Raw genomic sequence first — 21,013 nt, 5'->3', positions numbered from 1 at the left:
AGGGAGATTAGCTACAGTGCCATGGGTTGCAAACTTCTTGATAATGTTGCGCACTGTGGACAAAGGCAAATCTAGTTCTCTGGAGATGGACTTGTAACCTTGAGATTGTTGATATTTTGCCACAATTTTGGTTCTCAGGTCCTCAGACAGTTCTCGTCTCCTCTTTCTGTTGTCCATGCTTAGTGTGGCACAGACAGACACACAATGCAAAGGTTAAGTGAACGTCTCTCCTTTTTATCTGCTTTCAGGTGTGATTTCTATATTGCCCACACCTGTTACTTGCCCCAGGTGAGTTTACAGGAGCATCACATGCTTGTAACATTCTTATTTATCCGCAGTTGTGAAAGGGTGCCAATACTTTTGTCCAGCCCATTTTTGGAGGTTTGTGTGACATTATGTCGAATTTGCTTTCTTTCCTCCCTTTTTTTGTTTTGTCCCAATACACACAAAGGGAATAAACATGTGTATAGCAAAACATGTGTTAATGCAATACGTTTCGTGAGAAATACATGATTTCCTGGAGAAATATCAAGGGTGCCAACAATTTCGGCCATGACTGTATTTATTATTTTTGATTTATTTATTGGTTTTTATTTATTATTTATTATTATTATTTATTATGTTTTTATATTTATTTATTTTTATATTATTTATTAAAAAAAGTTATTATTTATTTACTATTTATTTTTTTTTTTTTTTATTATTATTTTTTTTATTATTATTTATTTTTATATTATTTATTGAAAAAAGTTGTTATTTATTTACTTTTTTTTTATATTATTTATTTATTTTTATATTATTTATTAAAAAAAGTTATTATTTATTTACTATTTATTATTTTTTTATTATTTATGTATTATTTTTTTAATTATTATTTATTTTTATATTATTTATTGAAAAAAGTTATTATTTATTTACTATTTATTTATTTTATTATTATTTATTATTATTATTTATTATTTTTTATTATTACTGTTTGATCCGAGGAGGGAGATGTATCACTTTTGTTACATTGGTATATTTGTCTTCGGTGTCGCTGGGTGTCAGTGATGAGTCGGTGTCCTGGTGTCAGTGATGAGTCGGTGTCCTGGTGTCAGTGATGAGTCGGTGTTGCTGGGTGTCAGTGATGAGTCGGTGTCGCTGGGTGTCAGTGATGAGTCGGTGTCCTGGTGTCAGTGATGAGTCGGTGTCGCTGGGTGTCAGTGATGAGTCAGTGTCCTGGTGTCAGTGGTGAGTCGGTGTCGCTGGGTGTCAGTGATGAGTCGGTGTCCTGGTGTCAGTGGTGAGTCGGTGTCGCTGGGTGTCAGTGATGAGTCGGTGTCCTGGTGTCAGTGATGAGTCGGTGTTGCTGGGTGTCAGTGATGAGTCGGTGTCGCTGGGTGTCAGTGATGAGTCGGTGTCCTGGTGTCAGTGGTGAGTCGGTGTCGCTGGGTGTCAGTGATGAGTCGGTGTCCTGGTGTCAGTGGTGAGTCGGTGTCGCTGGGTGTCAGTGATGAGTCGGTGTCGCTGGGTGTCAGTGGTGAGTCGGTGTCGCTGGGTGTCAGTGATGAGTCGGTGTCCTGGTGTCATTGATGAGTCGGTGTCCTGGTGTCAGTGGTGAGTCGGTGTCGCTGGGTGTCAGTGATGAGTCGGTGTCGCTGGGTGTCAGTGATGAGTCGGTGTCCTGGTGTCAGTGATGAGTCGGTGTCGCTGGGTGTCAGTGATGAGTCGGTGTCGCTGGGTGTCAGTGATGAGTCGGTGTCGCTGGGTGTCAGTGATGAGTCGGTGTCCTGGTGTCAGTGATGAGTCGGTGTCGCTGGGTGTCAGTGATGAGTCGGTGTCCTGGTGTCAGTGGTGAGTCGGTGTCGCTGGGTGTCAGTGATGAGTCGGTGTCGCTGGGTGTCAGTGGTGAGTCGGTGTCGCTGGGTGTCAGTGATGAGTCGGTGTCCTGGTGTCATTGATGAGTCAGTGTCCTGGTGTCAGTGGTGAGTCGGTGTCGCTGGGTGTCAGTGATGAGTCGGTGTCGCTGGGTGTCAGTGATGAGTCGGTGTCGCTGGGTGTCAGTGATGAGTCGGTGTCGCTGGGTGTCAGTGATGAGTCGGTGTCCTGGTGTCAGTGATGAGTCGGTGTCGCTGGGTGTCAGTGATGAGTCGGTGTCGCTGGGTGTCAGTGATGAGTCGGTGTCCTGGTGTCAGTGATGAGTCGGTGTCGCTGGGTGTCAGTGATGAGTCGGTGTCGCTGGGTGTCAGTGATGAGTCGGTGTCCTGGTGTCAGTGATGAGTCGGTGTCGCTGGGTGTCAGTGATGAGTCGGTGTCCTGGTGTCAGTGATGAGTCGGTGTCGCTGGGTGTCAGTGGTGAGTCGGTGTCGCTGGGTGTCAGTGATGAGTCGGTGTCCTGGTGTCATTGATGAGTCGGTGTCCTGGTGTCAGTGATGAGTCGGTGTCGCTGGGTGTCAGTGATGAGTCGGTGTCGCTGGGTGTCAGTGATGAGTCGGTGTCCTGGTGTCAGTGGTGAGTCGGTGTCGCTGGGTGTCAGTGATGAGTCGGTGTCGCTGGGTGTCAGTGGTGAGTCAGTGTCCTGGTGTCAGTGGTGAGTCGGTGTCGCTGGGTGTCAGTGATGAGTCGGTGTCGCTGGGTGTCAGTGATGAGTCGGTGTCCTGGTGTCATTGATGAGTCGGTGTCCTGGTGTCAGTGGTGAGTCGGTGTCGCTGGGTGTCAGTGATGAGTCGGTGTCCTGGTGTCAGTGATGAGTCGGTGTCGCTGGGTGTCAGTGATGAGTCGGTGTCCTGGTGTCAGTGGTGAGTCGGTGTCGCTGGGTGTCAGTGATGAGTCGGTGTCGCTGGGTGTCAGTGATGAGTCGGTGTCCTGGTGTCATTGATGAGTCGGTGTCCTGGTGTCAGTGGTGAGTCGGTGTCGCTGGGTGTCAGTGATGAGTCGGTGTCGCTGGGTGTCAGTGATGAGTCGGTGTCGCTGGGTGTCAGTGATGAGTCGGTGTCCTGGTGTCAGTGGTGAGTTGGTGTCGCTGGGTGTCAGTGATGAGTCGGTGTCGCTGGGTGTCAGTGATGAGTCGGTGTCGCTGGGTGTCAGTGATGAGTCGGTGTCCTGGTGTCAGTGATGAGTCGGTGTCGCTGGGTGTCAGTGATGAGTCGGTGTCGCTGGGTGTCAGTGATGAGTTGGTGTCGCTGGGTGTCAGTGATGAGTTGGTGTCGCTGGGACTTCCTGTTCTCTGTATATATATGTATGTAGTCACGCTGAGGTCTGTGCCGGGAATCCCCCTCACCATGTTCCCCCGCTCTCTGACAAACCCCATGACAGTCCGGGGAACCCCGACCTTTCCATCTGCAGACCCAGCACTGTGCGGGTTCTGATTCTTCTATGGGGGGGGGAGCTCCCAGCACTATGTGGGTTCTGATTCTGCTATGGGGGGGAGGGGCTACCAGCACTGTGTGGGTCCTGATTCTGCTATGGGGGGGGGGAGCTCCCAGCACTGTGCGGGTTCTGATTCTGCTATGGGGGGGGGGAGCTCCCAGCACTGTGTGGGTCCTGATTCTGCTATGGGGGGGGGAGCTCCCAGCACTGTGCGGGTTCTGATTCTGCTATGGGGGGGAGGGGCTCCCAGCACTATGTGGGGTTGATTCTGCTATGGGGGGGGGGAGCTCCCAGCACTGTGTGGGTCCTGATTCTGCTATGGGGGGGGAGCTCCCAGCACTATGTGGGTTCTGATTCTGCTATGGGGGGGAGGGGCTCCCAGCACTATGTGGGTTCTGATTCTGCTATGGGGGGGGAGGGGCTCCCAGCACTATGTGGGTTCTGATTCTGCTATGGGGGGGAGGGGCTCCCAGCACTTGATGGGCCCTTTGCTGTTCTCTGCAGAACCATTACAGAGCCGGAAACCCTCATAGAGAACAATATACGGGAAATACTACAATTCTGGGCGCATTCAGTATATTTCAATAAATAAATAAATATATATATATATACACTGTAGGTTGAAATGCATTTTTTATATATTACAAAATATATAAAAAAAAATATTTAAAAATATATATTTTTTCAATATATTCTTCTAATTTTTTTTTAACATATAAAAAAGTCATTTTAACACATATTTTTATCTATATTTGTAAATGCTTCCAAAAATGTAGATTTGTATTTTCAAAGACATGCAGTATATTTGAAATGTATTTTTAAAACTATTATATATATATGTATACTGCATGTTGAAATGCGTTTTTTATATATTACAAAATTTATGAAATTTTTTTTTAAATATATCTTTTTTTTAATTACAAAATATATGAAGAAATACATTTGAATACACTGCATGTCTTTAAAAATACAAATATACATTTTTGGAATGCATTTACAAATATAGATAAAAATATGTGTTAAAATGACTTTTTTATATTTAAAAAAAAAAATCTGAAGAATATATTTTAAAAAAATTATATTATAAATATATTTTTCATATATTTTGTAATATATAAAAACACATTTCTAAATTCAGTATATATATATATATTATATACTGCATGGTGAAATGACTTTTTTCTTCATTAAATAAAAATTTGAAGAGTATATTGAAAAAAAAAAATATTTTTAAATGTGTTTTGTATATATTAAATAATATATGAAAAATATATTTCAAAATTCAGTATGTGTGTGTGTGTATACTGCATGTTGAAATGCATTTTTTATATATTACAAAATATATGAGTAATATATTTTTAAAAATGTTTATATATTTTGTAATAAAAATTAATTTCAGCATGCAATATATATATATATATATATATATATATATATATACTGTATATATATATATTATAAAATATATATTATATACAATATTTTTAAAAATGCATTTTTATTACACAATATATGAAAAAATATTTTTAAAAATACATTTCAAATATACTGCATGTCTTTGAAAATACATATCTATATTTTTGGAATCCATCTACAAATATAGGTAGAAATATGTGTTAAAATGACTTTTTTATATGTTAAAAAAATATCTGAAGAATATATTTTAAAAAAACATTTTTAAATATGTTTTTCATATATTTTGTAATATATAAAAAAAAACACATGGCAAATTTCAGTATATATACACACACACTGCATGTTGAAATTAATTTTTTATATATTACAAAATGTATGAAAAACTATTTTTAAATTATATTCAGATTTTTTTTTTTTTACATATAAAAAAGTCATACAATATTTCCCATATTCAATATATTTCAATATATATATATATATACTGTATGTTGAAATGCATTTTTATTACAAAATATATGAAGAAATACATTTTGAATACACTGCATGTCTTTAAAAATACAAATATACATTTTTGGAAGCATTTACAAATATAGGTAAACATATGTGTTAAAATGACTTTTATAATTAAAAAAAAAATCTGAAGAATATATTTAAAAAAAATTATATTATAAATATATTTTTCATATATTTTGTAATATATAAAAACACATTTCTAAATTCAGTATATATATATTATATACTGCATGGTGAAATGACTTTTTTCTACATTAAAGAAAAATTTGAAGAGTATATTGAAAAAAAAAATATTTTTAAATGTGTTTTGTATATATTAAATAATATATGAAAAATATATTTCAAAATTCAGTATGTGTGTGTGTATATATATATATATATATATATATATATATATATATATATATATATATATATTTATATATATATATATATATATATATATATATATACTGCATGTTGAAATGCATTTTTTATATATTACAAAATATATGAGTAATATTATTTTAAAAATGTTTATATATTTTGTAATAAAAATTAATTTCAGCATGCAATATATATATATATATATATATATATATATATACTGTATATATATATATTATAAAATATATATTATATACAATATTTTTAAAAATGCATTTTTATTACACAACATATGAAAAAATATTTTTAAAAATACATTTCAAATATACTGCATGTCTTTGAAAATACATATCTATATTTTTGGAATGCATCTACAAATATAGGTAGAAATATGTGTTAAAATGACTTTTTTATATGTTAAAAAAATATCTGAAGAATATATTTTAAAAAAACATTTTTAAATATGTTTTTCATATATTTTGTAATATATAAAAAAAACACATGGCAAATTTCAGTATATATACACACACACTGTATGTTGAAATTAATTTTTTATATATTACAAAATGTATGAAAAACTATTTTTAAATTATATTCAGATTTTTTTTTTTTACATATAAAAAAGTCATACAATATTTGCCATATTCAATATATTTATATATATATATATATATATATATATACTGTATGTTGAAATGCATTTTTATTACAAAATATATGAAGAAATACATTTTGAATACACTGCATGTCTTTAAAAATACAAATATACATTTTTGGAAGCATTTACAAATATAGGTAAAAATATGTGTTAAAATGACTTTTTTATATGTTAAAAAAACAAATCTGAAGAATATATATTTTTTTTAAATTTTAAATATATTTTTTATATATTTTTGAATATATAAAAAAACACGTCAAAATTGAGTATATATATACACACACACTGCATGTTGAAATGCATTTTTTATATATTACAAAATATATGACTAATATATTTTTAAAAATAATTTTTAAATATTTTGTAATAAAAATGCAATTCAACATGTAATATATATAGGAGAGGTGGAAGCCAGAGCAGCGAGCGGCTGCTAGCTGTGTACAAAAAGCCATATTTTGGAAAGAGTCTGCAGGAGACAGACGTAAATCTCTGTGCAAGCCAGGAGGCTGAATATTTGTTGCATTTGTTTGATGGTGGATACCCCTGCGTGGGAAGCCTGTTATTGAAGAATATATTTAGAAAAAAAAAATATTTTTAAATATATTTTTCATATATTTTGTAATAAAAATGCATTTCAACATGCATGTTGAAATGTGTTTTTTATATATTACAAAATATATGAATAATACATTTTTATATCTTAAATATCTTTTTACATATTTTGTAATAAAAATGCATTTCAACATACTATATATATATATGTGTATATAAAATATATAGTATATATAATATTTTCAAAAATACATTTTAAATATACTGTATGTCTTTAAAAATACAAATCTACATTTCTGGAATGCATTTACAAATATATGTAAAAATATATATTAAAATTAATTTTTTATATGTTAAAAAAAAAAATCTGAAGAATAAATTTTAAAAATATATATTTTTTAATATATTTTTCTTTTGTTTTGTAATATATATTACAAAATATATGACTAACATACTTTAATTTTTTTTTTATATATTATGGAATAAAAATGCATTTCAACATGCAGTATACATATATATATATAATATTTTTAAAAATGCATTTCAAATATACTGCATGTCTTAAAAATACAAATCTACATTTCTGGAATGCATTTACAAATATATGTAAAAATATGTGTTAAAATGACTTGTTTTATATGCTAAAAAAAACCTGAAGAATATATTTAAAAAAATTTATTTTTAAATATATTTGTCACATATTTTGTAATATATACAAAAACGCATTTCAAAACTCAGTGTGTATATATATATATATATATATATATATATATATATGCTGCATGTTGAAATGCATTTTTTATATATTACAAAATATATGACATATTTTTTAAATTTTTTTTTATATATTTTGTAATAAAAATGCATTTCAACATGCATGTTGAAATGTGTTTTTTATATATTACAAAATATATGAATAATACATTTTTATATCTTAAATATCTTTTTACATATTTTGGAATAAAAATGCATTTCAACATACTATATATATATATGTGTGTATAAAATATATATTATATATAATATTTTCAAAAATACATTTCAAATATACTGAATGTCTTTAAAAATACAAATCTACATTTCTGGAATGCATTTACAAATATATGTAAAAATATACATTAAAATTAATTTTTTATGTTAAAAAAAAAAATCTGAAGAATATATTTTAAAAATATATATTTTTTAATATATTTTTCTTTTGTTTTGTAATATATATTACAAAATATATGACTAACATATTTTAAATTTTTTTTAATATATTATGGAATAAAAATGCATTTCAACATGCAGTATACATATATATATATAATATTTTTAAAAGTGCATTTCAAATATACTGCATGTCTTAAAAATACAAATCTACATTTCTGGAATGCATTTACAAATATATGTAAAAATATATGTTAAAATGACTTTTTTATATGTTAAAAAAAATCTGAATAATATATTTTAAAAATATATATTTTTTAATATATTTTTCTTTTGTTTTGTAATATATATTACAAAATATATGACTAACATATTTTAATTTTTTTTTTATATATTATGGAATAAAAATGCATTTCAACATGCAGTATACATATATATATATAATATTTTTAAAAATGCATTTCAAATATACTGCATGTCTTAAAAATACAAATCTACATTTCTGGAATGCATTTACAAATATATGTAAAAATATGTGTTAAAATGACTTGTTTTATATGCTAAAAAAACCTGAAGAATATATTTAAAAAAATTTATTTTTAAATATATTTGTCACATATTTTGTAATATATACAAAAACGCATTTCAAAACTCAGTGTGTATATATATATATATATATATATATATATATATATATATATATATGCTGCATGTTGAAATGCATTTTTTATATATTACAAAATATATGACATATTTTTTAAATTTTTTTTTATATATTTTGTAATAAAAATGCATTTCAACATGCATGTTGAAATGTGTTTTTTATATATTACAAAATATATGAATAATACATTTTTATATCTTAAATATCTTTTTACATATTTTGGAATAAAAATGCATTTCAACATACTATATATATATATGTGTGTATAAAATATATATTATATATAATATTTTCAAAAATACATTTCAAATATGCTGCATGTCTTTAAAAATACAAATCTACATTTCTGGAATGCATTTACAAATATATGTAAAAATATACATTAAAATTAATTTTTTATGTTAAAAAAAAAAATCTGAAGAATATATTTTAAAAATATATATTTTTTAATATATTTTTCTTTTGTTTTGTAATATATATTACAAAATATATGACTAACATATTTTAATTTTTTTTAATATATTATGGAATAAAAATGCATTTCAACATGCAGTATACGTATATATATATAATATTTTTAAAAATGCATTTCAAATATACTGCATGTCTTAAAAATACAAATCTACATTTCTGGAATGCATTTACAAATATATGTAAAAATATGTGTTAAAATGACTTTTTTATATGCTAAAAAAAACCTGAAGAATATATTTAAAAAAATTTATTTTTAAATATATTTGTCACATATTTTGTAATATATACAAAAACGCATTTCAAAACTCAGTGTGTATATATATATATATGCTGCATGTTGAAATGCATTTTTTATATATTACAAAATATATGACATATTTTTTAAAATTTTTTTTATATATTTTGTAATAAAAATGCATTTCAACATGCATGTTGAAATGTGTTTTTTATATATTACAAAATATATGAAAAATTATTTTTAAAATATAATTTTTTTAAAATATTTTCTTCAGATTTTTTTTAACATATAAAAAAGTCATTTTAACATATATTTTTACATATATTTGTAAATGCGTTCCAAAAATGTATTTTAAAGACATGCAGTATATTTGAAATGTATTTTTTAAAATATTGTTTCATATATGTTGTAATAAAAACGCATTTCAACCTACAGTGTATATGTGTATATATATATATATATATATTTATTGAAATATATTTTGCAATATATTGAATATGGTCAAAATTGCAGTGTTTCAAATATATGTCAATATATTTGGGAAGAATTTTTTTTTAAATATTTATTTCAGGTACTTATATAGCACCGTCAATATACGCAGCACTTTACATATATATATATATTGTACATTCACATCAGTCCCCGCCCCCGAGGAGTGTACAATCTAAGGTCCCTAACTCACGTTCATACATACACATACTAGGGCCAATTTAGACAGGATCCAATTCACCTACCAGCATGTCTTTGGAGTGTGGGAGGAAACCAGAGTACCCGGAGGAAACCCACGCAGGCACAGGGAGAACATGCCAACTCCTGGCAGGAGGTGCTGTGGCTGGGACTTGAACCAACGACCTGAGTACTGTCAGGTGGAAGTGCTAACCACTTAGCCACTGTGCTGCCCGGATATAGTTCACATATATTTTTCTTCCACATGGGAAGTATGACGTGTTCATTTATTTTTTTTATTATTGTCTTTAATATCACTTTAACTTGCAACCCCTAGACCAGGGGCAGACTGACTATTTGGACACTCGGGCACTGCCTGAGGGCCCAGGGTCAGTAGGGGGCCCCATGAGATGCCCCTGGTACCTTTTTCATAGTCTTTTTTGAGTTTGGGCAAGGACACAGGGGCCCCATGATCCCCTATTGCCCGGGGGCCCCATGAGTTGTCAGTCCGCCCCTGCCCTAGACTGCTTGTGCCAGAAGCTGTGGCCTGGCTGCGGTCACACTAGAGAACCTGGGGCACAAAACCAGCAGCCATTGTGGGGGGTGGAGCTACAGGTATATAGAAAGATATCCAGACCTAAGAACAAAAACCTGAAGTATGGACTCAACCACTACATTCCATCCATTGAAGGAGGTCATTGAGTCCAATCTTCAGGGTTCTGGCCTTAGGTTCTCAGTATTGATGGGACCCAAACTTTATGGACTTGGTGCTTGGAGACGGCATTGATTTTGGTTTTTCCACCCTAAGGCCAACCATACACAGATCAATATTGCTCATTCAGCCCAAAGAGCTCAACCACTACATTCCATCCATTGAAGGAGGTCATTGAGTCCAATCTTCAGGGTTCTGGCCTTAGGTTCTCAGTATTCATGGGACCCGGACTTTATGGACTTGGGGCTTGGAGACGGCATTGATTTTGGTTGTGACTTTCTGTTCCCTCTACATACGTAGAACCTGGTAGTCATTTTGAGATCTGTGTCGGGAATCCCCCTCTTCATGTTCTTCGGCTCTCTGACAAACCCAATGACAGAGTTAGGAGAACCCCGGCCTTTCTATCTGCAGGCCCATCACTATGTGGGTTCTGATTCTGCTGACAATTGCTATGGGGGAGGGGGGGGGGGGTTCCCGGGACTTGATGGGGTTTCCCGGCACTTGATGGGCCTTTGCTGTTTTCTGTTAGATGTGTGGGTTGACTGCTGCTGTTCCGGCTGAGAAAAACAAGAAGTCCCTATCTAGGCATGAAAACAGATCAGAAGTTCGAGACAGATAGCTAGCAGGAGAAGTCTCAAACTCCCTGTTAAGGACCCCCATGCTGAGGTCCAGCACTCTGACTCCATGGCTGAGGTCCTGAACACGGAATAAATACTGTCTCCAGGTCTAGACTTCAGAAGGTCGGAGTCTCATCAGCATGTAGCACCCTCCTAGCCAGGCTGCTGGGTCTGGTAAGGTTAATCCCGTTTTTGATGGACCTCCTGGAATCGAGCCGTGCGTGATGGCAGTGCTGTCCACTTCACGTCCTACTAGTAAGGGGACTGGGCCAAGAAGGTGCTACAGGGAAGAGTGTCTTCATTGCTCCTGTTGGTGTTTTGGAGTATACCACAGCTCCCTGAACCCCACCCAAGGTAAAGGCTCAAGGTTTATTCTATGCATGAAGATAAAAAGAACCTTCTATGTGCAACAGTCCCCCCAATACTTGCTTGAGCCCCATCGCAATGCAGGAATGTGCACAGCTCCCCGGGGCTACCTCATTGGGCAATCCATGGGCTCCTTCTACAGTCACAAAACCAGCGGCCATTGTGGGGGGTGGAGCTACAGGTATATAGAAAGATATCCAGGCCATAGAACAAGAACCTGAAGCATGAACTCAACGACCACATTCCATCCATTGAAGGAGGTCATTGAGTCCATTCTTCAGGGTTCTGGCCTTAGGTTCTCAGTATTGATGGGACCTGGACTTTATGGACTTGGTGCTTGGAGACGGCATTGATTTTGGTTTTCCCACCCTAAGGCCAACCATACACAGCTCAATATTGCTCATTCAGCCCAAAGAGCTAATCAAGAGAAATCGATCGATTTCCCCATCCACCTCCAAACATCATGGACTGAGGAATCTCCTCTGCCGGCTATTAACCCTCTCGTTGTCTGACCCGAGATCCTGCACTGTCTGGATCTCATGGTGAGACATTTTACGTCAGAGCCCGGGTCTTTTCCTTCACGCCCGCTGTACTTCTTCAGAAGCTCTAGGTGTTCACGATCTCCTAGTCTGTTGAATTTGTCTTCAATTGGTCTTTTGCCACCGGTGATCTACTGGGACCTGTTGATACCAGTGACCCCACATACCCGTTTAACTATCTTGCACCTGTTCTTGAGCCACAAAAATGGCCCTTTTTTTAGCTGTGAACATGACATTGTGTATTGAGGAACAGAGGAACCTGAATCTTAACACAAACCCCAAGTCCAACACCAAACAGCCAAGAACATGACACCAGGTCTCGAGAAACAGAGGAACCTGAACCCTTACACTAACCCCAAGTCCAACACCAAACAGCCAAGAACATGACACTAGGTCTCACGAAACAGAGGAACCTGAATCCTAACACAAACCCCAAGTTTAACACTAAACAGCCAAGAACATGACATTAGGTTCCGAGAAACAGGGTTAGTGTAAGGGTTCAGGTTCCACTGTTTCTCGGGACCTAATGTCATGTTCTTGGCTGTTTGGTGCTGGACTTGGGGTTAGTGTAAAGGTTCAGGTTCCACTGTTTCTCAGGACCTAATGTCATGTTCTTGGCTGTTTGGTGCTGGACTTGGGGTTAGTGTAAGGGTTCAGGTTCCACTGTTTCTTGGGACCTAATGTCATGTTCTTGGCTGTTTGGTGCTGGACTTAGGGTTAGTGTAAGGGTTCAGGTTCCACTAAGTCCAGCACCAAACAGCCAAGAACATAACATTAGGTCCCGAGAAACAGTGGAACCTGAACCCTTACAGTAACCCCAAGTCCAACACCAAACAGCCAAGAACATGACACCAGGTCTCGAGAAACAGTGGAACCTGAACCTTTACACTAACCCCAAGTCCAGCAGCAAACAGCCAAGAACATGACATTAGGTCTCGAGAAACAGAGGAACCTGAATCCTAACACAAACCCCAAGTCCAACACCAAACAGCCAAGAACATGACATTAGGTCCTGAGAAACAGAGGAACTTGAGTTCTAACACAAACCCCAAGTCCAACACTAAAAACAGCCAAAAACATGACACTAGGTCTCAAGAAACAGAGGAACCTGAACCCTTACACTAACCCCAAGTCCAACACCAAACAGCCAAGAACATGACATTAGGTCCCGAGAAACAGTGGAACCTGAACCCTTACACTAACCCCAGGTCCAACACCAAACAGCCAAGAACATGACACCAGGTCCTGAGAAACAGAGGAACCTGAACCCTTACAGTAACCCCAAGTCCAACACCAAACAGCCAAGAACATGACACTAGGTCTCAAGAAACAGAGGAACCTGAACCCTTACACTACCCCAAGTCCAACACCAAACAGCCAAGAACATGACACTAGGTCTCAAGAAACAGAGGAACCTGAACCCTTACACTAACCCCAAGTCCAACACCAAACAGCCAAGAACATGACATTAGGTCCTGAGAAACAGAGGAACCTGAGTCCTAACACAAACCCCAAGTCCAACACTAAACAGCCAAGAACATGACATTAGGTCTCGAGAAACAGAGGAACCTGAACCCTTACACTAACCCCAAGTCCAACACCAAACAGCCAAGAACATGACACTAGGTCTCAAGAAACAGTGGAACCTGAACCCTTACACTAACCCCAAGCCTAACCCCGACCCTCTGTTTATCAACACACCATCATCTTCTCAGCACTGAAAGTGGGGATCCCTTGCATTTATTAGAAAAATACATTGTCTACATGGCAACATTTGAAGCCAATTTAGAACAAAATTTGGGTAAATTTTGGCAAAATAGGTCCATTCAACCCCTCACAGCACACACAAGAGTGGGGGGTGGAATGCAAACCATCTGCATGATACACCAGGGTGATCTGCCTTCACTTCTTGTCTGGTGGACAGGACAAATGACAGAAATTCGTATGGATGGATGCCACCAGAACAAGTCCCCCTTGGAAAATGTTGACCTTTCTTTCTTGGTGACAATAGAACATTCAACAGGACAAACAGGGTATATCTCTCCATCAATAAAAACCTGGCAGAGGGTCTAAGCCATCGACACATCATCCAAAAATATAAAAAAAAGATAAGTTTTATCTTCAGATACTTTTTAACCAATCAACCAAACTGTTACATTTGATCTGGACATCAATGGCTCACCTGTAGTGGAAGGTAAAGTCCTCAGTCGGGGGATGGGGATGGTTCCAGGTACAGGTCAGGATTTGTACTGTATTCATAACGCATTCCACCTCTGCGTAACATAACACACACGTCATGTGATTTCTGGTATCAAATCCCAACATAGGACATAGATGACAATCGAAGCAGGAGGAGGAACATTACAAAGACATTCAGACAAATGTACTCTACATGGGAAAAGGTTGGTGGCCACCTCACCATCACAACTATATGGGCTCATTGGACCTCCAATTCCAAAGTTATGGCCATTACTATGGATTTACCCTCCCTGCCACCCTCATCACTAGTAACATGGAGGTTTCCCCCTCTTCCCGAGGCCTTTGCAATGGAATTTTCCACCCTCTCCCCATGGCCATTTATACAGAATTGCCCCCTCTCTCCATGGCCATTAATATGGAGTTGCCTCCTCTCCCTATGGCCTTAATATGGAGTTGTCCCCCTCATCCATGGACACAAAGGTGGGGTTTTCCCCCTCTCTCTATGGTCATTAATATGGAGTTGCTCCCCCCCCCCGGGCATTACCATGAAGTTGCCCCCCTTCTCTCCATGGTCATTAATATGGAGTTGCCCCCTCTCCCTATAGCATTAATCTGGAGTTGGCCCCCTTGTCCATGGACACGAATATGGAGTTTTCCCCCTCTCTCCATGGCCATAAATATGGAGTTGCCTCCTCTCCCTATGGCCCTAATATGGAGTTGTCCCCCTCTGTCCATAGCTTATAGTACAGATGTTTCCCCCTCCCCCCATGGCCATTTATACAGAATTGCCCCCTCTCTCCATGCCCATAAATATGGAGTTGCCTCCTCTCTCCATGGTCATTAATATGGAGTTGTCCCCCTCATCCATGGACACAAATATGGAGTTGCCTCCACTCCCTATGGCCTTAATATGGAGTTGTCCCCCTCTCTCCATAGCTTATAGTACAGATGTTTCCCCCTCCCCCCATGGCCATTTATACAGAATTGCCCCCTCTCTCCATGGCCATTAATATGGAGTTGCTTCTTCTCTCTATGGCCTTAATATGGAGTTGTCCCCCTCATCCATGGACACAAATGTGGGGTTTTCCCCCTCTCTCTATGGTCATTAATATGGAGTTGCTCCCCTTCCCCCTGGGCATTACCATGAAGTTGCCCCCCCTCTCTCCATGGTCATTAATATGGAGTTGCCCCCTCTCCCTAAAGCATTAATCTGGAGTTGGCCCCCTTGTCCATGGACACAAATATGGAATTTTGCCCCTCTCTCCATGGCCATAAATATGGAGTTGCCTCCTCTCTCCATGGTCATTAATATGGAGTTGTCCCCCTCGTCCATGGACACAAATATGGAGTTGCCTCCACTCCCTATGGCCTTAATATGGAGTTGTCCCCCTCTCTCCATAGCTTATAGTACAGATTTTTCCCCCTCCCCCATGGCCATATATATAGAGTAGCCCCCTCTCCCTATAGCATTAATCTGGAGTTGTCCTCCTCATCCATGGACACAAATATGGAGTTTTCCCCCTCTCTCCATGGCCATTAATATGGAGTTGCTCCCCTTCCCCCCCCCCAGGGCATTACCATGAAGTTGCCCCCCCTCTCTCCATGGCCTTAATATGGAGTTGTCCCCCTCGTCCATGGACATAAATATGACGTTTTCCGCCTCTCTCCATGGTTATTAGTGTGGAGTTGCTCCTCTCCCCCCTTGGCCATTAATATGGAGTTGCCTCCTCTCCCTATGGCATTAATATGGAGTTGCCCCCATCCAAAGACCTGCTGGTAGATTAATTGGTTCCTGTCTAAATTGGCCCTAGTATGTATGAATGTGAGTTAGGGACCTTAGATTGTACGCCCCTTGAGGGTTAGGGACCTTAGATTGTACGCCCCTTGAGGGTTAGGGACTGATGTGAATGTACAATATATATGTAAAGGGCTGCGTACATTGATGGCGATATATAAATACCTAAATAAATAATAATAAATAAATCCCCACCATTAATATGAAGTTGCCCCCATCCCCACATGGCCGTTATTAGAGTTGTCTACCCATGGTCATTAATATGAAGTTGCCCCCATCCCCACATGGCCATTATTAGAGTTGTCCACCCATGGTCATTATTATGGAGTTGCCCCCATCCCCACATGGCCATTATTAGAGTTGCCCACCCATGGTCATTAATATGAAGTTGCCCCCCATCCCCACATGGCCGTTATTAGAGTTGCCCACCCATGGTCATTATTATGGAGTTGCCCCCATCCCCACATGGCCGTTATTAGAGTTGCCCACCCATGGTCATTAATATGAAGTTGGCCCCATCCCCACATGGCCATTATTAGAGTTGCCCACCCATGGTCGTTAATATGAAGTTGCCCCCATCCCCAAATGGCCGTTATTAGAGTTGTCCACCCATGGTCATTATTATGGAGTTGCCCCCATCCCCAAATGGCCATTATTAGAGTTGTCCACCCATGGTCATTAATATGAAGTTGCCCCCATCCCCACATGGCCATTATTAGAGTTGTCCACCCATGGTCGTTAATATGGAGTTGCCCCCATCCTCACATGGCCATTATTAGAGTTGCCCACCCATGGTGATTAATATGAAGTTGGCCCCATCCCCACATGGCCATTATTAGAGTTTTCCACCCATGGTGATTAATATGAAGTTGGCCCCATCCCCACATGGCCATTATTAGAGTTGTCCACCCATGGCCATTATTAGAGTTGTCCACACATGGTCGTTAATATGGAGTTGCCCCATCCCCACATGGCCATTATTAGAGTTGTCCACCCATGGTCATTAATATGAAGTTGGCCCCATCCCCAAATGGCCATTATTAGAGTTGCCCACCCATGGTGATTAATATGGAGTTGCCCCCTTCCCCACATGGCCATTATTAGAGTTGTCCACCCATGGTCATTAATATGAAGTTGCCCCCATCCCCACATGGCCATTATTAGAGTTGTCCACCCATGGCCATTATTAGAGTTGTCCACACATGGTCGTTAATATGGAGTTGCCCCCTTCCCCACATGGCCATTATCAGAGTTGCCCACCCATGGTCATTAATATGGAGTTGCCTCCATCCCCACAAGACTTTCTACAAGACTTTGGAGGGTGTCTGTGGGAATTTGTTCTGTTCTGGGTGTTGGATGAGAAGACCCAATTGGGCAACTGAATCCAGACCTTGGGGCTATATGGCCACCTTTCTTTTCCACAAAGGAGCAAATGTAAGTACATAAAGCCTCTTCCAGTGTTTCAAGACTATACATGTGATGTTAGGTAGGTGTGTGGGGGGGGGGGGGGGAGGGGGACAGGCAGCATATAATTGAGTTCTGCTTAAATTATCACCTAAACTCCGAACTGTCTACATTAATTGTTGGCCAACCTAGTAGAAGATGTAGAAAAAACAACTTTTCAAGCCAGTTACATATAAGAACATAGAATCTATGGATGTGGTGTTTGGCATTTACCTGCATTGCTGCTGCCTTGGACCGGGAGAGTCAGGGCTGAGAAGATGAGAAGGAGAAGCAGAGAAGGTCCCATCATTGCTGAAGCTTCTCAAAGGCCCAGCTCATCTAATTGACTATGTCTCCGATTCTTGAGCTGAACCAAAACACCGGGTGAACAATGAGGGGGTCCAGGTCGTACACCGCCTTGTAGGTCTTTCTAGACTTCATGCATCCACCTCTACATCGTCCCGTCACCAACCTAAAACCGTTCCGCTGATCTGATGATTTCCAGCTTCGGTCAATCTGTTAGTAACACCTTCTTGCTATCGTCTGATCTACACCACGGTTTGATGTTCCTTTCCCTCGCCTCGCTCTTCCTGTCACCAAAAACACATTCTTACTCATTTCCTGTTATTAGGCTTTCTGTTTCTTTCCGTAAACTTCTTAAGAAAAGAAATTGAACTTTAACAAAGCAGAAGGCCAGGAACTGTATATAATAAAAGATATAGATATATATAGAGAGAGAGAGAGAGAGAGAAGGAAATTGTATTTGCTCCCCGGCTGATGCTGAACGTTCGCCCCTCACACAGAAACGATCGGTCTAACAATGGAATGTTCGCCCCTCACACAGAAATGATCGGTCTAACAATGGAATGTTCGCCCCTCACACAGAAACGATCGGTCTAACAATGGAATGTTCGCCCCTCACACAGAAATGATCGGTCTAACAATGGAATGTTCGCCCCTCACACAGAAATGATCGGTCTAACAATGGAATGTTCGCCCCTCACACAGAAACGATCGGTCTAACAATGGAATGTTCGCCCCTCACACAGAAATGATCGGTCTAACAATGGAATGTTCGCCCCTCACACAGAAACGATCGGTCTAACAATGGAATGTTCGCCCCTCACACAGAAACGATCGGTCTAACAATGGAATGTTCGCCCCTCACACAGAAATGATCGGTCTAACAATGGAATGTTCGCCCCTCACACAGAAACGATCGGTCTAACAATGGAATGTTCGGTGTAACACTGAGAGACAGAATACAACAACAAATTCAGCAGAAATGCGTCTAACAAATGATGACGGATCTGCATGTTCATGAGGGAAAGAAGGATTTGATCCCCTATCATTCAGCAGGATTTCTGGCTCCCAGGTGTCTCTCATACAGGTAACAAGCTGAGATTAGAAGCAGTCTCTTAAAGGGAGTGCTGCTAATCTCATTGTGTTACCTGTATAAAAGACACCTGTCCACAGGAGCCATCAAACCATCAGATTCCAAACTCTCCACCATGGCAAAGACCAAAGAGCTGTCCAGGGATGTCAGGGACAAGATGGTAGACCTACACAAGGCTGGACTGGGCTACCAAACTATGGCCAAGCAGCTTGGTGAGAAGGTGACAACAGTTGGTGCAATCATTCACAAATGGGAGAAACACAAAACAAGTGTCAGTCTCCCTAGGTCTGGTGCACCATGCAAGATCTCACCTCGTGGGGTGTCAATGATCACGAGAACAGTGAGGAATCATCCCAGAACTACACGTGAGGATCTTGTCAATGATCTCCAGGCAGCTGGGACCACAGTCACCAAGAAAACAATTGGTAACACACTACGCCGACAAGGACTGAAATCCTGCAGTGCCCGCACGGTCCCTCTGCTCAAGAAAGCCCATGTCCAGGCCCGTCTGAAGTCTGCCACTGAACATCTGAATGATGCAGAGGAGGACTGGTGGGAAGTGTTGTGGTCAGAGGAGACCAAAATCCAGCTCTTTGGCATCAACTCAACTCGCCGTGTTTGGAGGAGGAGGAATGCTGCCTATGACCCCAAGAACACCATCCCAACTGTGAAACATGGTGGTGGAAACATTCTGCTTTGGGGTGTTTTTCTGCTAAGGGGACAGGACAATTACACCGCATCAAAGGGACGATGGACGGGGCAATGTACCATCAAATCTTGGGATAGAACCTTCTTCCCTCAGCCAGGGCATTGAAAATATCTCATGGATGGGTATTCCAGCATAAGAATGACCCAAAACACGCGGCCAAGGCAACAAAGGAGCGGCTCCAGAAGAAGCACATTAAGGTCCTGGAGTGGCCTAGCCAGTCTCCAGACCTTCATCCGATTGAACAGCTGTGGAGGAGCTGAAAGTTCGAGTTGCCAAACGTCATCCACCAAACCTTAATGACTTGGAGAGGATCTGCCAAGAGGAGTGGGCCAAAATCCCTCCTGAGATGTGTGCGAACCTGGGGGCCAACTCCAGGAAACGTCTGACCTCTGTGATTGCCAACAAGGGATTTGCCACCAAGCAGGGGCAGACTGATGGCTCATGGGGCCCCTATGTCCTTGCCCGCACTCAAAGCACACCCAAAAAAGCCTATAAAAAAGGTACAAGAGACATTTCATGGGGCCCCCTACTGACCCTGGGCCCTTGGGCAGAGCCCGAGTGCCTGAATGGTCAGTCCGCCCCTGCCACCAAGTACTAAGTCATGTTTTGTGAAGGGGATCAAATCCTTCTTTCCCTCATGAACATGCAGATCCGTCATCATTTGTTAGACGCATTTCTGCTGAATTTGTTGTTGTATTCTGTCTCTCAGTGTTACACCGAACATTCCATTGTTAGACCGATCGTTTCTGTGTGAGGGGCGAACATTCCATTGTTAGACCGATCATTTCTGTGTGAGGGGCGAACATTCCATTGTTAGACCGATCATTTCTGTGTGAGGGGCGAACATTCCATTGTTAGACCGATCATTTCTGTGTGAGGGGCGAACATTCCATTGTTAGACCGATCGTTTCTGTGTGAAGGGCGAACATTCAGCATCAGCAGGGGAGCAAATACACATTTCCTTCACTGTATTTATATACACGGATCCAAAAAATGAAAGGAAGACTTTGAAAACCCATCAGATCCCAATGGGGAGGAGTCTCCTGCTGGATCTCTATACTGACATGGACGGGGGATGGGAGAGGAACGTAAGGACGCCCCATCGTTGGATGGAAATGATCGACCTACAGAGGACTGAATTCACAGACACCCCGAAAATCAAAGTAAAAAAATGATGTAGCAGGCGAGTCCAT

The 21,013-nt window shown here is 39.0% G+C and overlaps 1 protein-coding gene across 1 annotated transcript in view; it reads right to left on the bottom strand.

The window, feature by feature from the left end:
* The window catches only part of LOC149432900 (cytokine receptor common subunit gamma-like), a 42,127-nt gene extending 23,838 nt beyond the window's left edge, over positions 1-18,289 (bottom strand). The window contains exons 1-2 of the mRNA XM_089664821.1: positions 17,950-18,289; positions 14,461-14,551 (exon numbers count right to left, since the gene is read on the bottom strand). Coding sequence (XP_089520947.1) covers positions 14,461-14,551; positions 17,950-18,025 — 167 coding nt within the window. The 5' untranslated portion in view covers positions 18,026-18,289. The remainder of the gene's footprint in view (positions 1-14,460; positions 14,552-17,949) is intronic.
* Between the last annotated feature and the right edge of the window lie 2,724 nt (positions 18,290-21,013).

The sequence above is a fragment of the Staurois parvus genome, unplaced genomic scaffold (assembly GCF_062004578.1).
Source record: "Staurois parvus isolate SC_StPar_1 unplaced genomic scaffold, SC_StPar_1.0 ptg002059l, whole genome shotgun sequence".
Taxonomy (NCBI): domain Eukaryota; kingdom Metazoa; phylum Chordata; class Amphibia; order Anura; family Ranidae; genus Staurois; species Staurois parvus.
The sequence above is the reverse complement of the archived record's forward strand: the minus strand, read 5'-3'. Positions and strand labels throughout refer to the sequence as shown.